We start from the raw sequence: 20,278 nt of genomic DNA on the forward strand, positions 1-20,278 counted from the left end.
TCCTTTTGGATAACTATAAGAATACATAATGTAAAAAATGAGAAATGTACAATGTATTTTCTCCCTTTAGAGTATTCCATCCATACCCCTTTCCCACATACTCTGTTTTATACAAATTAGAAAGTAAGATTACAACTGAGCCCAAGACTATAATGCCATATTTGTCCCTTGCTTGGTTAGACCATCTACCAACCCATTAGCCAATTCATAAACCCACCAAAATCCTGCCACCATCCCATTAGCTAGTAGCCTAATCTCCCTCATGGCATATCTGTATCTCCATAATCTTTCGATGCTGCTCATTGACCAACCCACTACCACCCTTGAGTCTCCTTCCTTCCGGGACCACATTTCTGTCTCCTTGCTATTTCCTTAACAGACTTTGAGATCCAATAAATATTTTTTCTCCTTGTTTTGCTAGAATGATCAGGCTATTGATGCATTGGCAGGCAAGTTCCAGGGAAAAGGAGTGAGAAGAAGGGATTAAAGGTTGGAAAAGTACAAAAGGAACAGCATACCTAACAGTATATTTATACCATTGCCAAAAGGGGAAACCTGCACACTTTCTGATGATGCATTCATAATTGACACCCCCAGACACCAACAATATTCCCTTACTCTTCATGTTACGGATCTCTGATGGTCTCCTCTTGCCTATTTCTCTTTTGATTTGAAAGTAAAAGAAAAAGGAAATGTACAAGGAAGGTGATAAGGAATCACACAAGAGAAAACAGCCCCACAACCACCACTCCAAAACACTCCCACATGAACAAACAAAACTCACTGCAAAATGCAAACAACACCGCCCTAATGAAAGGACAAGTACACCAAACCACAACCAAACAAAACATCTCTCCCCAACCTTTAACAACAAGCAATGACTAGAACCCAAAGAAAAACATCCCATGTCTTCAAAAGAAACCACCTAACCCGCTGCATAAGAAATTGCTCCACTATGCGCCTCTGTTTCTCTTGTTGATCTTTCTCAGTTTCTACACCATTTTATTAGGACCAACCCCAAATAGACCCCCTTTAAGCCCAGCAAAAACCTTCAAAACTTGAATTCCCTTTGAATTCTTTGACCCTTAAAACAACCAACTGCATTAGTAAACTTTTCTGAATCAAAAGTTGGGCATTGGGAGGATAGAGAGTGGGACGAAGAAGGGGGTGAGGAGGTGTTGGACGAGGATCTGTGAAGGGTTAAATATCAAACTGTCAGAAGGAGTACGGGAAGAGGGGATGGAGGATGAGAGTGCTAAGCTGGATTGAAAGAGGTAAGAGGGAGAGAATTGGGAGAACAGCGATGGGAATTTAATTAGAAGTCTGAAGAAGTTCACAGAAGGGGAAGGAGGAGAACCATGGAATGAGAATGGAGACAAGCAGAAAGAAGTGTTTGAAGGAGTCGATTAATAATTTGGGGAGAGTGTGGAGCTACGTGCATCTGTTCATGTGTTTTGTGGAGGTTTAAAAGTTTCTTTTGAGATGTTTGTAGTATTTGGTCTATGAGTCTATCATTCTCTAATGATGTTTCAGGGTGCTGCATCATTACCCTCTGATGTTTGTATTAAGTTCCCTATTTTTATTTTAATGAATATTTTTCTTTTTACTCTTCAAAACCTTTTCTGAATCAAACTTGTCTGAAATCTTCATTCAACCTATAAATCTAACAGCCTCCTCTTGCTTCATGGGGCTACACAATGGGCCCATCCCCAGCACCCACAACCACCCCCCCCCACCTCCGGTGGCCAACCAGGGTGAAGGCCAAAATCAAAATCAATCCCAAGTCTCCCCTACAACCAGCCACTGAGCCAGTTGGTACCTTCATCTATGATGGTCTCCTTTCCTTTCCCTTTTCATAATTCAGAAGATCAGGTTATCTTATTTTTTGAAAACTAGACTACATCAAAACAACTGTAGACCAAGGCACTGTACAATGAGGATCTGTCAATGGATTATAAAAGTCAGATATGGTCTCAATCCCTAAACCACTTGCCCATAAATGACTATCCAAATACACAGAAGAGTATTCTGGGTATGCAAGCATTCACTGAGATCTGAAGGGTAAGGAAAGAGCTTTGTGTCCATTGGAACTCCAAGCATGTACCCAAGACAGCAAAGACAAGATCAGAAGAAGGCTGCAATTGGGTGGCATTCCCATTCCTTGCAAGTTAGTTAGGAAAAGATCCCAGTAGCCAAGCATAGAAGATCACAGATATATAACTAGTTACGTCCTACGGTAATTTGATAGGACTGGATGTATCTTATTTCTTTCCTTCGTAATTATATAATGCTTTGGGGGAAAGCTGGAGGAGTTGGGCTCGTTAAAAAACTTAAGCTGAGCCCAACAAAAAATGGGGCGGGTCTTAGAATTTGGTGGGCCTTCTTTTAAGAGGGGAGATTAGAGTCATGTCACCCACTTAAAAGTCACGTGGGCCACATTAGAGAGGCAATCATGGATGGTAATTTAGGTCCATCATCATTCCTTTCAAAACTCCCTAGCCACTCCACGAATCAGGGGCAGAGGCTGAGTAGTAACACCCAGTGTTTTAAAAGCACAAGGACCATTTTGCACCTGAGGCAGAAGGCACAACGTGTGGCACAGGCCTTTTTGAAGACACAAAAAAGCGAAAAAAAAAAGTAAACAAAATTTAAAAATAAAAAAAATTGCCATAAATTCAAACAATGCAAAATATTAAAAATATAAACTTAAGTTTTCAAATAAATGTTTTAAAAAACCTATTGTCTCAAATTAAAATACATAAACATAACATGTAAAACATATTTAAAATGAAAATTTAAAAATAAAATCAAGCATAACATTATAAAACATATTCAAGCATGTAAACTCTTAATCTCTTTATTTTTTCCCAATTGCATTACTTCAAATAGCCACCTTTCAAGTAATGTTAAACATTACTTCAAACACTGATTTCTAGGATATATCCGGGGGGAAAATGATACGGAAAAGCCCCTATTTTATGTCAAAATGACTGAAAAAGAAAATGGTGCAGAGCCTCTGTTTTGCATAAACAAAAGGGGGAAATGATGGGGTGAAGCCCCTGTTTAATGTCACAAATGATGGAAAAAGAAAATGGGGCAGAGACCTCTGTTATTTTGTGTAAAAAGAGATGGGAAAAACGGCCAGGAGCCCCTGTTCTTGCAGAAAATATGAAGGTTTCAAAACAATAAAGCATAACCCCTTATTACAACAAAGAGAAAATGGGGTGGATCCCTCTTTTGCATAAAAAAGAGGGAGAAAATGATGGTTCAGAGCCCCAGTTTTCTGTGTAAAAAAAGAATGGAAAAAATGGGGCAAATCCCTTGTTCTTACATCAAAAAACAAGGGTTTCAAACAATAGGGAAGAACCACTTATTACAGCAAGAGAAAAGGCAAGAATAAAAGCTGCTAACAATCAAGAAAAAGAAGAAAAAGAAGATCAGAGAACGGCAATAGCAATTGAAAAATGGGGAATGTTGACCTTAAACACAGACTAGCAGCTAAAATGGAGCTTCATGCAGCAATGAACAATCATGGAAGAAGTTTCTTCTTCCGCCCAAGCCTTTTTGTTCATTCAAGGTTCATTTGATTGACTAAATGAAGACTTTTAAAAGCCATTTAAGTTTTGTGTTTAAAATGACATAATTGCACTTATATATATATAAGTTTTAATAAGAAGAGGGTTAAAAAGTCTTTATCTTCAAATGACTGTTTAATAATAATCATATGAATCACGATTTACAATTCAAACCTATGATTCATATAAAAATCGTACAACTTTTAAAAAAAAGTTGATTTATGCATACGATTCATATTATCTTATAAACGATTTGATATGAATTTACAATTTGAATCATGAATCGTACAATTTTAAAAACATTGATCCATTCCCCCTCTGAGAGTATTCTTTTGCGGCGTTCTATTTGTATTTCCCATCCTAACCACTATGGGTTCTTCAACCCACCAAGTCCCTGATCATTCGAAACTAAAAGCACCATACCACCTCTTCATTTTGCAATATGACATGTTTAGTCACTAACCCATTTCCAACTTGGTATTTGACTCCATTTTTAAAATCAAACTATGATTTTTTTTCTTTTGAATTTTTCTCCACAATGCATTTCCATAAAAGCATAGTTGTGAAGGCAACGCTTAGGTGACAAGGCGCCCATTGAGAGCCACCTTGCCGAAGTGACTAGCTTTTTTATGTACAAGGTGCCATGTAATGATTTTTATATTTTTTATTTCATGACATCATAATAATACAATAGACATTATTAGATTAATTATTCATTTTTTAGGTTTACAATATTTTCATAATTCATATTCTAATTTCTTTTATTATTTTCTTATTCATTTAGGTTCGACCAACAAGTAAATGGACATTGTCTTGAACTCTTGAAGATTTCAAAACATGAACCAATAAGCAAGGGAGAACTTGAAGGTTTTATTTGATCAACACACACAACTCCTTGAAAACTATGCATAAGGTTTTGTATGGGTTGTGTGGTTGTTCTTAGTTCTTTGGCATGGTGTGTCTGTGTTTTGGAGTGATTTTCACATGTAATGGTGAGGATTTGTGTTTAAGGTAGTCGGGTGTGTTGGATGTAGGATGTTTTCTTCTGGGTGATTTCTGGTCACCTTCCCTGTAATCTCTCCTTTTTCTTTTAAGAAAATTTCATAAGAGTTAGTTGCTTCTCCTGAGTCTCACACTCTCACTCCAAATTTCTTAAATCATATTTAGCTTACAATTATTTGTCTCCATGGGTTCTCTCTCTCCAAGCTGAAACCCTAGAACCATTTTCCAAGAAGTGCAGTGTTAACCTTCTGCATCCACCTCACACCCAGGCCCCATGCATTTATAGGTTCACAAGCCTTTTTCAAGATAACCCAAATGGAATTTGAGGTTATGTTTCTACCCTTTCCATAGTGACTCAGCCTCACTTGGACAGATATCTAAACTTCCACGGTGTTAGTCTTTTATCAAACCCTTCCAATATTGGATGCCAAATGGTCTTACAAACACATATGGTGCCCAAAGGAAGCCTGGGTATGTCATTGGAAGATTGCCCATATTGCATCCCAGCACTTCTTCTGGTTTTATTAAAATGACAAAGCTTAAGCTTAAAAGAGTACAATATCTATATCACCATCAAGTGGTTAGATACATAGACTTCCCGTAGGAAAGGAAAACAGAAAACCATAGAGAACATAATCACAGAAGGCAACTAGGTCAAAAGAGGTTATGCCCCATACTACTATGCCATCCCCACACCTCTAGCCAGGCTAGCTAGGGAATTGGCTAATCTCTGGATCCACCTGAATGAGATTTTCACAACTTCCCATTTGAACCCAAACATATATTCCCCATCAGAAGGTATCCAAATCTCCATAGACCTTCACCAAAATCTTCCAACCTCTTCTGGTTACGATAATGTGGCATACAAAATTTCTTAATACAATATCAAGTTATGCAACATTATATCTATTTCCTTGGATATAGAAGAAAATGAGTCTACATGAAAGATGACATCCAAAGTGGTGTTCACTATCAGCACGTAGAACTTTTACCTGTAAGTTTTGATTAGCTGTTGTCGGTGACCAGCTTGAACCAACTGTTGAGCCAAGTCATGCAGCAATGGAAGAATCCTTGGCGGAATGAGTGTTGGGGGTGTATAAACAGCATTTTCTACACCTTTATTTTGTTGCTCAGGATGATTATTGGAAGAAGGGTTCATGCCATCACCCTGGTGACCAGGCGATCCTGACGATGGCCGCATCGAGTTGGGAAGGCCCTCAAAAAGACGATCAGGTTCCACAGGTTTGCTGAAAACCGAAGAAAAAAACTTATTCAAAGGGCAAACAGTTGCATGCTAGCATGAAGGATCTTTTCCAAGTCAAAAAGATAAATCATAATACCATATGAGACCAACTCGAAATAAAACATGCTATCCAAACCATATTTTAAATCATTAAAGCATATCAAGAAATGCAAAATTGTCCATATATCCCTACAGGATATAGAAAAAGGAGATTCATTCCAACAGTTAAATGTATAAAATTCTCTGATTCTCTCCAGCATATCAAAACAACAAATAGATAGCATAAAATCCATAAATAGTTTACTGCCAAAATTTTTCCACCTGTTATATCAATAACAAAAAGCCTTTTTGAAAAAAAAAAAGTTGATCACCTGAACCCAAAAAAAAAAGAAAGAAAAGGGACAACAGAGACCTAAATGAGAGGGGGAAAAAAAGGAAAATATCAACCAAAACAAGGGTAAAGCAACTACAGACCACCCATGGAGACTATTCCCCCACTGAATAAGTACTTCACTCAAAACCAAAAGCTCTAACTTACCTAAAGTAAAGAAGAACCTAAGATCCATTTGATCAATTGTGTATTAATCAGGGGCAATTTGGGAATCAACCTCCATTTCTATATGTTTAAAACCCATGGCATGCATAAGCCTTATGCCCAGGAGCAAAGCCAAGGTCACAACTCCAACAGAATTCCCAGACCCAGAGCCAATAGAACTAGAAATTATAACAATGACTTCAACCCAAAGATCCCTAACTACTGCATCAAATCCTGAGAGTGACAGATTCCCATGGGAGCACCCACCAAAATCAAGCTAGGTAGCTCCATCAGAAGGGGTAACCACGTAACCTACGATAAGAACATACAATAAAAAGCCACCATCTAACCACAGAATCCAGAGAAACACTTGTTTAACTTTAGATAATCAATGGGAGAAAAGAACATAGCCAACAACAAGAACCCAACCACCACTGCTCAATAAATCAAAACCTTTTACTATCTTCACTTAAAACGAGACCAATCCATGCAGAAAACAATTTTATCTTATTATTCTTTGACTCCTCTGCCTAGGGCTGTTCATAACAAGACCCAAACCGACCAACCCGGTCCGATCCAACCCGAGTTGGCCGGTTTTTCTTCAGCACTGGTCGGTTTCGGGTTACAAAAAAACATAAACCGATGGTTCAGTTCGGTTTTGGTTTTCATGTGTGAAAACCGAAACCGAACCGACCCGAACCAACTTAGATATATATTATATATATAATATATTTCAGATATTATATATATATATATATATTTCAGTTTTAATATATATTTCAGATATTATATATATATATATATATTTCAGTTTTAATATATATTTCAGATATATATTTGTGGAAATATATATATATATATATATATATATATTTCAGCTTTATTTCAGAAATATACATATGATATATAAAATTTCTGATATATAAAATATCAGTTTTAATCCATCAAATCATTTTTAATTTCCAGGCATCCAGCCTTTGCTTTCTTAGACTTGAATCCTTTACCGTTCACACCGAGAGAATCATTCACAAAACCGACCCAAACCGATTCAAACCGACCAGGTCGGTTTTACTTAGTGTGCCTCTTAAAGCAGCTTATAGCATTGGAAATCAATTCTAACTCCCTATGCTCTTTATCCTCAATGATATCAAGCAAATAGGGCCCCTGCAATTCCATGGCAGTATCTCAACGCAGCAAAAGGTTAAGCTGAATTTTGATGGAAGTCCTTTTGGTAACTTGGGTCCGTCAGGCATAGGGGGGTCTTTAGAACACCACCAAGCCATCCTGATTCAACTGGATTTGAGGCATTTCAACCTCTTTACTTAAGGGTGATCAGTCCACTTAAATCCCTTTTTGAAGATCAAACAAAGAAGAGGAAAGAAAAAGGAAAAAATTCCTGTTTGTGTCATCCAGAAACAGAGGCTCCTATCAGATTGAGCTAAACAGCTCTGATACCATGTTTTAATTAAAAAAAGGAAAATAAGAAAAAGGTAGAAATCAACCCAGAAAATTCTTAGACCGAAGTAGAATGGAATAGAGAGAAAAATAGGAGAAGAACTAGGGATGAACAATAGAGATCGTAAATCAATTCGACCTCTAACTGCTGTCCAACCTTCAATTCACTTAATAATAAATGGCAAATTACAACTTTGATCCTACTTAAGAGATAAAAGAAATAAATAGAATAAAAAGACAAATATAACCCTGCTGACCATAAACAAAGAATAAAAAGAATTCTAACAAGAGCAATGGTGGCTATAGCTGGTCTTAATAAAGTAGCATTTCAGGGAAGAAAATATTTTCCAGAAGTGCGTGTATATATAGATTCAGTACTACATATTATATGGATTTTTATTTTTTTTATTTTTTGATCAGCAACACAGAATTGATTTCATTAAAAAAAAATCAGGCATGAGTACAACAAGAGGTCGTGAAAAAAGAAGAAAACACAGCTACAGAAAAGCTGACTCAAGCCAGATATTACAATTGAGCCCAATACAATTGAGTTCTTTCGACATATTATATAGATATACATGTATTTTTGTGCAAGGTGATCATAAATGGCACTGGAGGAGCATCTTGTATATCCAAGAACCAACCTGTAAGACGTTAAGAGATGCTTAAACTCCTCTTCCAATTTCAGAATAGCCTTTGCAAGCAAATTATTTGCATGGTTAAGAACTGCATCACTACTTTTGAAGCTTTTGTTGTTACTGAAGAAATTAACGTTACTTCTCAGTTGATCCACAGCTTCTAGGTAACTTTCTAAATCTTCATGTGGACCTCTCAGTATTTTAGCCTCTGCCTACATGTTGAAGGGATATTCACATAAGCATTCAAGAATTCAAACTGAAAATGCGATGTACTGGATTATGCCACAAGAGGTGCAACCACAGATGTTTTAGATCTTTAGGCATACTAGAATACAAGGAAGAAGATGTGCAATGAAAATACAAGGAAGAAGAAGTGAGACTGAGAATAAGTTTCTAATCCCTAATATTTATCAGAAGACTTACAAAAATTACAAGAAACTTCAAATATAGCATGTGAATGTGCAACCTTGATGCCAAACTTAAACATGTTTCTGCACAGGTTAGTCCCACTGGTTTCCAGTATATCACTCTTTGATTCATCACTGTGCAATATTCTGAGTCCTAATTACTAAACGAAATAAAATACAAAGAATCTCTGGATTAATAGGAACCATTCAATTGGCTAGAATTAATTATTTGAACAAAAATATATCTTATTCTACCATGTCCATCCAACTACTCCAACAAGATAGTGGCTATACATGGGAAAATAGCATGTTGAAAGTGAGAAACATAAGAAAAGCACAAAAGGAGGTTTGTGCCCAAACAAAGCAAAGAACAAGTTCTTTAAAATAATCTAAAAAGTAAAATACATAAAAAATGAAAAACTGAATTTTAAAAGAAATTAAATGTTTTAAAAAGCTTACTAGTTCAAATCAAAATGCAAAAGCATGACACATAAAACAAATTCAGGGTGAAATTTTAAGCAAACAAATGTGGATCAACCAAAGTGCTTCTAGCATTCAACAATTCAAACAAATAAAACTCTCTTGCAAGGCAAGCTGAGAAATATGCTTGGACAAAACAAGGCACAGGTTCTTGAAAAAAATTAAAGAATAAAAAAATAAATATTAATGCATAAAATATGAAAACCTGATTTTCAAATGAAATTAAATGTCTTAAAAAAAGCTTATTAGCTCAAATCAAAATACAAAAGCATAGTATATAAACAAATTCAAAGTGAAAGTGAAAGCAAAAAAATGTTGATTGTAGTAAAGTGATCAAAGCGCTCAACAATTCAAACATGTGAAACTGTCTCACAAGGTGAGGCAAGATGTACGCTTGAACAAAGTAAGACACTATCTTTAAAATAAATAAATGAATAAAGACATTAAAAATGAAAACCTGATTTTTAAAGAAGTTAAGTGTCTTAAAAAAACTTGCTAGCTCAAATCAAAATAAATAAGCATAACATATTAAACAAATACAAAGTGAAAGTAAAAGAAAACAAATGCAGACCGTACCAAAGTGCTTCAAGCACTCAACAATTCAAACATGTGAAACTCTCAACATCCCCATATATCTACTAACTGCATTACTTCAAGTTCAAGTGGATAGTGTAACGTTTGATATCTCACATTACTGATTTTAAGAAGCTGGAACCTTCACAATAATATCTCTTCAAAGATCCTTGAGGCAAGTCCAAACAAGCACATGTAGAGGTCTGAAGGTAGTGGCGTAGTGCCACCAACCCAAATTTTTGCGCACACAAGGGAATTGGTTCAATGAGTTTTGTTGAGATCCTATCTGGACAACTAGGGTTCAAATATTCAAAAGGTCTTTGTTTTTTGTTTCTTTTCAATGTTAATAAGACTATTACTAGTGAACAAGCACCAATAAGAGGTACTTAGAAGCTAATATACCATTACAAAGGTATAAAACACACAAGAATGTATAAAAAAGTAACCAAAAAGCAAACTTATAAAAGGTGCATGTCTAGGCCAAGGTGAAAGGCAACCCAAGAGTGTGCCTAGGCACACCGAGAACATACTTTTTCAAAGGGCTTTTGCCTAGGTTTAAGTGAAATTCATTATAGGAATGTGCCTTGCCTATGCACCTAGGCACACCTTCTAAAAGACTTGAAACATCTCCACATCATCAAGCATGTGGTATACCTAAGCATTCAACAAGATAAAGTCACTAATTGGATAAACCAACTTGCCAAGTTGATTAACTCTTGAACTAATACCACAAACATGAGTTCATAACCTGTCTTCAAGTTAACTGCATTTCTACTCAGAAGGGGAAAAGTCAAGAAGGATGTACCTGACAAATACCTCATGTCCTTGGTGATATGATTCAACTGTAAATACTGAAAAGGAGGAGAAGAATAGTCTAATCAATCTTATCTTGCAAAGGAGTGCTTGGGTTAATTAGTGTACACCTCAAGTCACATGTCTCATAAATCTTATTATGCCATTATCAGGCTTTACTTGCTAATAGTAATACTAATAAAATTTACATTTAGTAAAGAATAAAAGGTTCAGAGGAGTGCTTGGGTTAATTAGTGTGCACCTCAAGTCACACATCCCACAAATCTTATTATGCCATTATCAGGCTTTACTTGCTAATAGTAATACTAATAAAATTTACATTTAGTAAAGAATAAAAGGTTCGTAGGAGTGCTTGGGTTAATTAGTGTGCACCTCAAGTCACACATCTCATAAATCTTATTATGCCATTATCAGGCTTTACTTGCTAATAGTAATACTAATAAAATTTACATTTAGTAAAGAATAAAAAGGTGCATAGGAGTGTTTGGGTTAATTAGTGTGCACCTCAAGTCACACATCTCATAAATCTTATTATGCCATCATCAGGATTTACTTGCTAATAGTAATATAAAATTTACATCTAGTAAAGAATAAAAGGTGCATTTCCTTTCACCCGAACGGAGGAAAGTTGAGTGAAGTAGAACCAATCAAAAGACAAAAGGGGAAGTATAAAAAAGATAAGGTCCTCCCTTTCTTTACCTTAAGTTTGTAACAATCATGGATTGCTAAAAAGGATCATGAAAACATTACAACTCAGAAAATCTTTATCTCAAGTTCTCAACTATCTGGGGTTGGCTACAAAACACTCAACTCAAATCACCCTTAATCACAACTATTTTGGGGTTAGCTGCATGAAAACTACACCACTATGGGCCATAAAAAACCTGTTTCATCATCCCACTCTATCAGCCATGATACACCATGTTGCTTACATAATACCCTATAGTGAGATATATTCAAGCAAATAATAAACAAGAGGGAAGTTTCAGAAAGAGAAACTAGCCTAAGGAAACATTTGATAATGAATGAATTAGCTCAACTAAACTGCTTGTTTCAGTGTTTGTCTTTTAGTGAATAAGGAATTAAGTAGGGGCAAGTTCCTTAATGGCTAAATTTGCATGTGGCTTTACCCCAAAATATTTTCTTATATGACTAACCTATGAACAATTCAGTTCAGCCAACGCAACAGCTTATCACACACCCTCTAAATTACTTCAAATTGTCTGAAATTCCAGATCTGATAAGCAATAAATTTAGTTGATAAACTTTTCATAGTTTAAAAAAATGACATAATCAAACAAGGATGGAAACCAAGGTTTACAGATATAACTGTTGTGAGGATTATTTAATTGTTATTTTATAGTTGCTGTTAGTAGGTTGTCAGCTTAAGATGCTGTCAGTCAGTTAGTTTCTTTCTTTCTTATTAGTTTGTTTATAGGGAGTGCCACCAGGGGCATACTTGTAATCTCCCATTCCTTTTATATTAAGTTAATATAAATAACTAAACTGGCGGCAGCCAGAAGTAGTTGGTTTTTTTGTCTCTCAATCATATCTTCCTCTTCTTCTCTTTCTCTCTCTCGTCTCTCTCTCTCCATGAATGATTACATGGTATCAGAGCCAGGTTTTGGGCTATAAAAAAATCGGTTTCTCCCATTTGAACCTGCTTCATCCTCTTTTTTTCTTTGATTTCTTGGACGTGGAAGACAGAGAAACCCTAGCAGAATACTTGCGGCTCTTCCTTTGGGTTCTTCCTTGGTCGTAATATCAAGGAGACCCTAGTAGAAGAAGGGCGATGCAGAAAAAGACTCCCTTTCTTATCTGTTCGATGCTGTGAAGTTAGTTTCTGGTTGGCACCTTCGTACAGGTGCTGGACAGGGTATGTGTTCTTGTTTTTTTTTATGGCCAATGGTGTGAAGGCCTTATTTCTTGGTTTTATACCTTCGTTTGGATGCTGGATTGTTAGATTGCATGGGCTATAGTCGGACTGCTAGTATACTATTCTAACGGCTGGTGTGGACTGATTACTGGGCTGTTTTAATAACTGAACCATCACTGAGTTGATTTCAGCAGTTTTTCTTTTGTTTTTTTTTCCACATTCCAGAAGTAAATTCCTTGAGGGTTGGTATTCTGATTGTGGCTGTTGTGTAGTTGTGTGGAATTTGGTCTGATTCAGTAGTACTCTATGGCAAACTATGATTCAACTTCATCGGGGGTTACACCGACCTGCAGCACAGCTGGTATGGGAAGTGAAAACATGATGTTTCCCATGCCCATTACCCCTTTAAATGGTCTAAACTACCTGGAGTGGGCTAAAAGTGTAAAACTTTATGTAACGGCAAGGGGAAAAGCTGGTTACATAAATGGAAGGGTGAAAGAACCCAAGAGTGAGACAGCTGAACATGATAGGTGGGACCAAGAAAACAGTATGGTGATGTCTTGGCTCCTTGCAGCCATGGAACCTGATGTGAAGAAGAACTTTATGTGGGCAGACACCGCTAGTGAGATTTGGGAACAGGCCAAAACTACGTATTCTGAGCAAAGGCATTATGCCAAGGTTTACCAGTTGCAAGCTGAATCCTCAACCTGTAAACAAGGAAATCGTAGTTTGTCTTCCTATTATTCAGCCCTTACTTCCGTATGGAAAGAATTGGATCATTATCAGGCTATAGAGTGGAAACATGATGACGATGCTAAGGCCTACAAGAAGCTGATTTCTCAGCAGCGTGTGTTTGCCTTCTTGTTGGGACTGAACCCTGCCTATGAACCCTTGAGAGTTCAGATCTTAGGAAGCAAAGAGCTGCCGTCGGTTCACGAGGTATATGCCCTTGTTCAATCGAAAGAAAGTAGGCAGAGTGTGATGGTTACAACCGAGGGAGAGCAACAAGTTGCTTTGGCTACAATGAGTAATAACAACATGGGGAAGAAAAGTGACACCAAGAAGGCTGATGATACATGTTGGCTGCAATGAGTAATACCCACTGTCAGCGCTCACGGCATACACGTGACACATGTTGGGACATTCACGGGAAACCCAAGTGGGCAGTGAAGAAACAAGAACAGGGTAAAGGGCAAGGTCAGAAGAAGATGAACACAGCACATAATGCAGCACATGTGGCAACCCAAGATACTCAAGTTGTCGGTACTACCCGGGACCACTTTACTAATTTTGACCCCAAGGAAGATATAATGAATTCCTTCAGAGGCCACTTGGAGTCATATGGTAGGGCTTTGCGACAGATGGATAGTTCAGTCACTGGTACTCCTTCTACTTCATTTGCATCTACATAATGCGGCTTCTGCATTCCATGTCACTACTACCACGGGTTCCCCTTGGATCATTGACTCAGGGGCCTCTAACCACATGACCGGTAAGCCGAACTTGTTTCAGACTTATAGCCTTTTGTCAGGAAGGGATAAAGTGAGGCTTGCAGATGGATCATTCTCCTCCACTGCAGACCAAGGATCAATATCTCTTCCCCATGGCCTTAACCTGAATTGTGTATTGCATGTCCCTCAACTTCCTATAAATTTGCTTTCAATTAGTAGTATCACAAGCTCTTTAAACTGTAGTGTAACATTTTTTCCTGGTTCATGTGTTTTTCAGGATCTAACTTCTGGGAGGACAATTGGTAGAGGGAGCCTAGTGGATGGTCTCTACATTCTCGACAACAAAGCTGGTCTCTCGGTGTCATCCTCAGAGTCACATAGTCAATCAAATAAGAGTCATTTTTTTGTGGCATAGTCAGTTAGGTCATGTTTCTTTTGAAATAGTAAAGTCTTTGTTTCCGGTTTTATTTAAGTCATGTTCAATGTCAAAGTTCCAGTGCCAAACGTGTCAGTTGAGCAAACAATGTAGAACAACTTTTCACTCAAATAATAAAAGATCAAGTGTTCCTTTTCATGTTGTGTATTCTGATGTATGGGGGCCTACTACTATAATCTCTGAGGGCGGATACAAGTACTTTATCACATTGATCGATGACTACTCTCGCTATACATGGGTATTCCCTATGCGTAGTAGAGATGAAGTTCCAAAGATTGTGAAAGACTTCCAGAGGATGGTATTTACGCAATTCCATGTTGAAATACAGATCTTCCAATCTGACAATGCAAAAGAATATTTCCATGGTGAGCTCAATGAGTTCTTTGCCTCCCACGGATCTATTCATAGGAGCTCATGCGCAAGAACACCACAACAAAATGGTGTTGCAGAAAGAAAAAACAGACACCTTGAGGTAGCTCGCAGGATGATGTTACACATGAATGTTCCAAAAAGGTTTTGGATGGATGCTATACTTGCAGCTGCTTATGTCATCAATCGCATGCCCTCCAGAGTGTTGAACTACATGGCCCCTCATCAGTTGTTGTTCCCTCAGTCCCCTTTATTTTCCATTCCCATGAGAGTTTTTGGTTTTCGTGCCTTTGTCCATGATTTGTCTCCGTCTCGAGGTAAGTTAGGCCCTCGGTCCATTCCTTGTATCTTTCTAGGGTATCCCTCCTCTCAAAAAGGGTATCGGTGCTTTGATCCCGTTAGTCATAAGTTTTTTGTGTCTATGGATGTGTCCTTCTTTGAGTCTGAACCATTCTTCCCTGCTTCTCCTCAGGGGGAGAGTAGTAGTGTGGAAGAGGAGAAGCAGGTTCAGGTCCACCAAGTCTCTCTTCCTTCTATTCCGGACCTTGCTCCCTTTCGTGTCTTCCAACGTACACGCCGTAGAGATCAGCAATGTGATAGAGATGTGGAGCAACCAAACATTGAGCAATCGACACTGTTAGACTCACAGGAGGTAAGTCCAATCCCTGTTGCACCTACTGATACCCCTACTCCTACTGTGGATGACCTTGACATTCCTATTGCTCAAAGAAAGGGAGTCAGGTCATGCACTACCAAAACACCCCATTACCTAGTATGTCTCCTATGATCACATTTCCCCCTCATACTGAGCCTTTCTATCCGCAATTGATTGCATCCCTATTTCCAGAAATGTTGCAGAAGCCTTAAAATGCCCCGAATGGACAGATGCCATGAAGGAGGAGATTAACGCTCTTCATAAAAATCAAACTTGGGAATTGGTGGATCTTCTAAGGGGGAAAGACCCCGTGGGGTGTAAGTGGGTGTTTACAGTTAAACACAAGGCAGACGGGACAGTTGAAAGGTACAAAGCAAAATTAGTAGCCAAAGGGTACACTCAAGTGTACGAGGTTGACTATGATGAGACTTTTGCTCCAGTAGCTAAGATGAACTCAATTAGGGTTCTCCTGTCATTAGCTGCTAACCTTGACTGGGAATTGCATCAACTGGACATAAAGAACGCTTTTTTAAATGGTGACCTAGAGAAGGAAGTATACATGGTTCAACCCCCTGGGTTCTGTGCCAAGGGAAGTGAAAATAAGGTGTGCAAGCTGAGAAAGTCTCTTTATGGTTTAAAAAAATCTCCCAGAGCTTGGTTCAGTAAGTTTCACATGGCAGTTCAGCAGGTAGGTTTGAAACAATGTCAGTCTGATCATACACTATTTGTGAAGAGATGTCAGGAACAGGTTGTTGTATTGATAGTGTATGTGGATGATATCATCATTACAGGAAATTGGAGTTCAGAAATACAAAAATTGAAACAATTCCTTGCATCTAAATTTGAAGTGAAAGATTTAGGTCCCCTGAAGTATTTCCTTGGAATTGAAGTCGCCCGCTCAGAAAGGGGTATCTTCATTTCTCAAAGGAAATACACCCTTGATCTATTACAAGACATAGGCAAATTAGGTGCAAAGCAGCAGATACTCCCATGGATGTTGATCACAAGTTGGGTGACTGTGATGGTGAACCTCTAAAAGATGTGAAACAGTTCCAAAGGTTAGTGGGAAAGTTGATTTATTTGTCTATGACCCGTCCAGACATTGCCTATTCAATTGGCGTTCTAAGCCAATTCATGCACTCTCCTAAGAAACCACACATGGAGGCAGCAAAGAGAGTTCTTAGATACTTAAAAAAATATCCCGGAACAGGTCTACTATTCAGTAAACATAATCACCTAAAGGTGGAAAGTCTTTACAGATGCTGACTGGGCAGGTGTTGTGGATGATAGAAAGTCTACGAGTGGGTATTGCACACTTGTGGGAGGAAACCTAGTGACCTGAAAAAGCAAGAAACAAAGTGTGGTAGCAAGGTCAAGTGCTGAAGCTGAATATAGAGCTATGGCACATGGGGTGGCTGAAGTCCTTTGGCTAAAAAATCTTCTAGGGGAGCTTGGAGTTGTTGTTCATAATCCTATGTTTCTTTACTGTGACAACGAGGCAGCCATAAACATCGCCAGCAACCCTATCCTACATGAGAGGACCAAGCACATTGAGGTGGACAAACACTTCATCATAAGGGTAAATTTGGAAAAAAAGGAAATTTGCATCCCTTATGTCAACTCCAAGGAACAACTCGCTGATGTCCTCACAAAAGGGCTTCCATACTCGCGACACAATGAGTTATGTGACAAGCTGGGCATGATAGACATATTCAGCCCAACTTGAGGGGGAGTGTTGTGAGGATTATTTAATTGTTATTTTATAGTTGTTGTTAGTGGGTTGTCAGCTTAAGATGTTGTCAGTCAGTTAGTTTCTTTCTTTCCTATTAGTTTGTTTCTAGGGAAGGCCACCAGGGGCATACTTGTAATCTCCCATTCCTTTTATATTAAGTTAATATAAATAACTAAACTGGCGGCAGCCAGTTTTTTTGTCTCTCAATCATATCTTCCTCTTATTCTCTTTCTCTCTCTCGTCTCTCTCTCTCCATGAATGATTACAATAACCAAGCACCTGCAAAGAATAAAGAAAAAGTTCAAAAGGTCCACATAACAGTTCAAATTAGAAAATGTGGAATTGGAATCAGTAGGTCTGTTCACCAAATGTTAAAAAACTGACAAAAACGTCCCAACTCAACCCGATTTGGTCGGTTTTTAAATGGATCAGTTTGGTTTCGGGCTTTTTTATCAAGCCAATTTCGATTTTGTTGATTGTAAAATCCAACTTATCAGCTCAGTTGTGGGTTATGACTTTGCAAACTGAGTTGAAACTGAACCAAACCGACTAGATAGTGATCATACTTATAATGTTAGGCATCTCAGAAAAAATAAGCTGACCTCTTGTGTTCTTATTTACTTTTTTTTTGTTACTAACTGTTAACTTTTTTCAGCCAACGGCTGCTGTTTTTCCTACAGTCCCATTGTCCTAGACTCCTAAGCTCTGTCATCTCTTTCCTAGTTCTCATAAAAGTCAAAAAGGACAAAAACAAAGGTCCTATTGTTCTAGTCTTCTAGACTCCTAGTCTACCAATTGTGGTATTTGTAAAACATGACACTTTTGATAAATTTAAATGATCAAATCCACCATTGGCCATTGGGTGGATTAATCTTCTGGGCCTATTCTACCTTTATGGTGTGCCAAGTTACATTGGGTCAATTTTCTAAAGAAAAGGGATGATGAAAAGGTATGGCACTGAACAACAGTAGTTGCAACTTGCAATGGTTGCAACCACATGACACTGGATCCAAATTCTCGCCTGGCTTGTTCCAACAAATAAGGTTGATAAGAGTTAATAAATGCAAAAAGAGCATTTGGTCGGTTAACCGATGAAACTGACCAAAATAGAAAACTAATATCACAATCACTTTAGGTGTCTATCGGTGGGTTTCAATTAGATGAATTGTAAACCTGACAGTGTTGGTTCAGTTGGCATAATTAAGTAAAACCAAACCGAACTGACCCATATACAGACCTAGGAATCAGATAGTACAGCTCAAATTCATCCCCCAGCCTAAAAAAGATAACTATACAATAAAAGAACAAAAACAATACAAATTACATTCACTGGAAAATTTTACATGTAGGAACAACTTCCTGGTACATATAGAGGACAGTGGTAACAGCAAAGCCAATCTAATATCAAGAAAAAAAACGCTTTCCCAAAACAAAAAGAAATGGAAATAAAATGCAAGCTGGCGATTCAATCATATTTGACAATTGGATGTCGGCTGCTTTAATTAAAATGCAAAGCAATCAGAAAGAAAACACGAATCACGATGAAGTAATAAACCTGGCGGGTAAGATCGAAATGAGACAATATAACCTCCGCCGCCTTCAAAGTTTTATCAATGTTCTCGTGCGCTCTCCGAATGGAATGTGTCCTTAGCTATAACAGGAAGACACAGAAATCAATACAAAAAACAATACAAACATCGAAATTCTGATTGGTAAACGATCTCAAGATCTTACCAGCTCCCGAAAAATGGTAACCGGGGAAGAACATATTAATCAAGCATATCAGAAAGCCCAATTTGAAACCAGAAAGGCTGACGTACCTGAGTGGGACGCATGGCCGTCTCTAGGGCAGAGAGACGATGGTCGAAGGAGCCAAGAATGGCAACCATGTTGTCCGTAAATGTCTGGCTCTTCTGGAGAGACTCCCTCATGAAGGCCGCTCTCTGGCTTAGGGTTTCCATGGCCAAAGGAACCCCCATTGCTCTCCCTCTCTCTCTTTCTGAGGGAGCCTTATTCTCTGGGTTGTAATGGTGGTGGTAGCGCCCTGCGTTTGGAGTCGATCCACTAAAATATTGCCACGTTAAAAGTGGGTAACGTTCAACCAGGAATGAAGGTTTCCTAAAAAGCCCATAATCCTTTGCTGGCTTCGAAGGATTTTATAATTTCATTCCCGACACAAACCAAAACGCTTACTTCCTCTCTTATTAACAGGCTGATCCTGGTGAAACTCCGGCTTTGTCCTTTGGAACAACGACACTACAGTGGGGCAGCAACCTGGACTAAAAATCTGGTGAACAACAACAGAAAAAACGAACAGACAAGATATGAACAAGGAAGAGAGATTCAACGGACAAAGAAAATCTGATTTGATCTTGTAACTGAAACGGAAATCTATTCTATGTACTTAAAACACACTTGTCCATGTCAGCGTCCCTCTCCATCGTCCTCAAGCAATTATCTAAAATGAGAAATTTTTGAGCTTTTGTGTCTGCATGCCCCGTCAAGAACTAAAGGAAGCGAGGGATTTAGAAGGGATGGGAGATCAGACTCGAACGCATAACCACCTTCGCCCAAGGATGGAGACTGGAGACCAAGAAGACCGATGGCAGCGGGAAACAAATGGAAAGAAGAAGAAGAAGAAGAAGAAGAAGAAGAAGAAGAAGAAGAAGAAGAAGAAGAAGAAAGAAAAAAGCGAATAAGAAGAAGGGAGTGCTGACCGCCGGCAATGGGAAGGAGATTCGTTGGCAATGGTCCAACAATGGGAACTGATATTCAAGGTTTTTCGAAACTGGTTCGATTTTCAGGAAAGAGAAAGAATAAGAACCGAGTCTCCTTTTCTTTCAGGGAAGAAAAAGGTTTTTCCCCTTTTTATTTTACTCAAAATTGATTCGTCCCTTTTCAGGCCCAACGATCCCCCCGTTGTCCTGATCGAGTGGAAGAGGAGCAAAATGGGAATTATAGAAGAACTGAGGGGTAGTTCAGGATTTCTACTGGGTAGCCAGGGGCTAATTAGGGCTTTTGATAGAGATCAAGTTCAA

General features: G+C 38.2%; 1 protein-coding gene across 8 annotated transcripts in view; it reads right to left on the reverse strand.

Moving 5' to 3' along the window:
- LOC104590035 (exocyst complex component EXO70A1-like) overlaps positions 1-20,119 on the reverse strand; it is a 55,554-nt gene extending 35,435 nt beyond the window's left edge. The window contains exons 1-5 of one of the 8 annotated variants that reach the window (XR_016077349.1): positions 19,656-20,119; positions 19,061-19,527; positions 18,796-18,891; positions 8,455-8,660; positions 5,570-5,824 (exon numbers count right to left, since the gene is read on the reverse strand). Coding sequence is in view for 6 of the 8 variants with exons in the window: in XM_088889731.1 (XP_088745857.1) it covers positions 5,570-5,824; positions 8,455-8,660; positions 18,796-18,891; positions 19,061-19,219 (716 nt within the window). In the remaining 2 variants the exon portion in view is untranslated. Of the gene's footprint in view, positions 1-5,569; positions 5,825-8,454; positions 8,661-10,713; positions 10,760-18,795; positions 18,892-19,060; positions 19,528-19,655 lie in introns of those variants that run through there. The other 7 variants (XR_016077350.1, XM_088889731.1, XM_088889730.1 and 4 more) reach the window with 7 other exon arrangements.
- Between the last annotated feature and the right edge of the window lie 159 nt (positions 20,120-20,278).

This window comes from Nelumbo nucifera, chromosome 6 (genome assembly GCF_055504915.1).
Source record: "Nelumbo nucifera cultivar China Antique chromosome 6, China Antique-T2T, whole genome shotgun sequence".
In the NCBI taxonomy this organism is placed as follows: domain Eukaryota; kingdom Viridiplantae; phylum Streptophyta; class Magnoliopsida; order Proteales; family Nelumbonaceae; genus Nelumbo; species Nelumbo nucifera.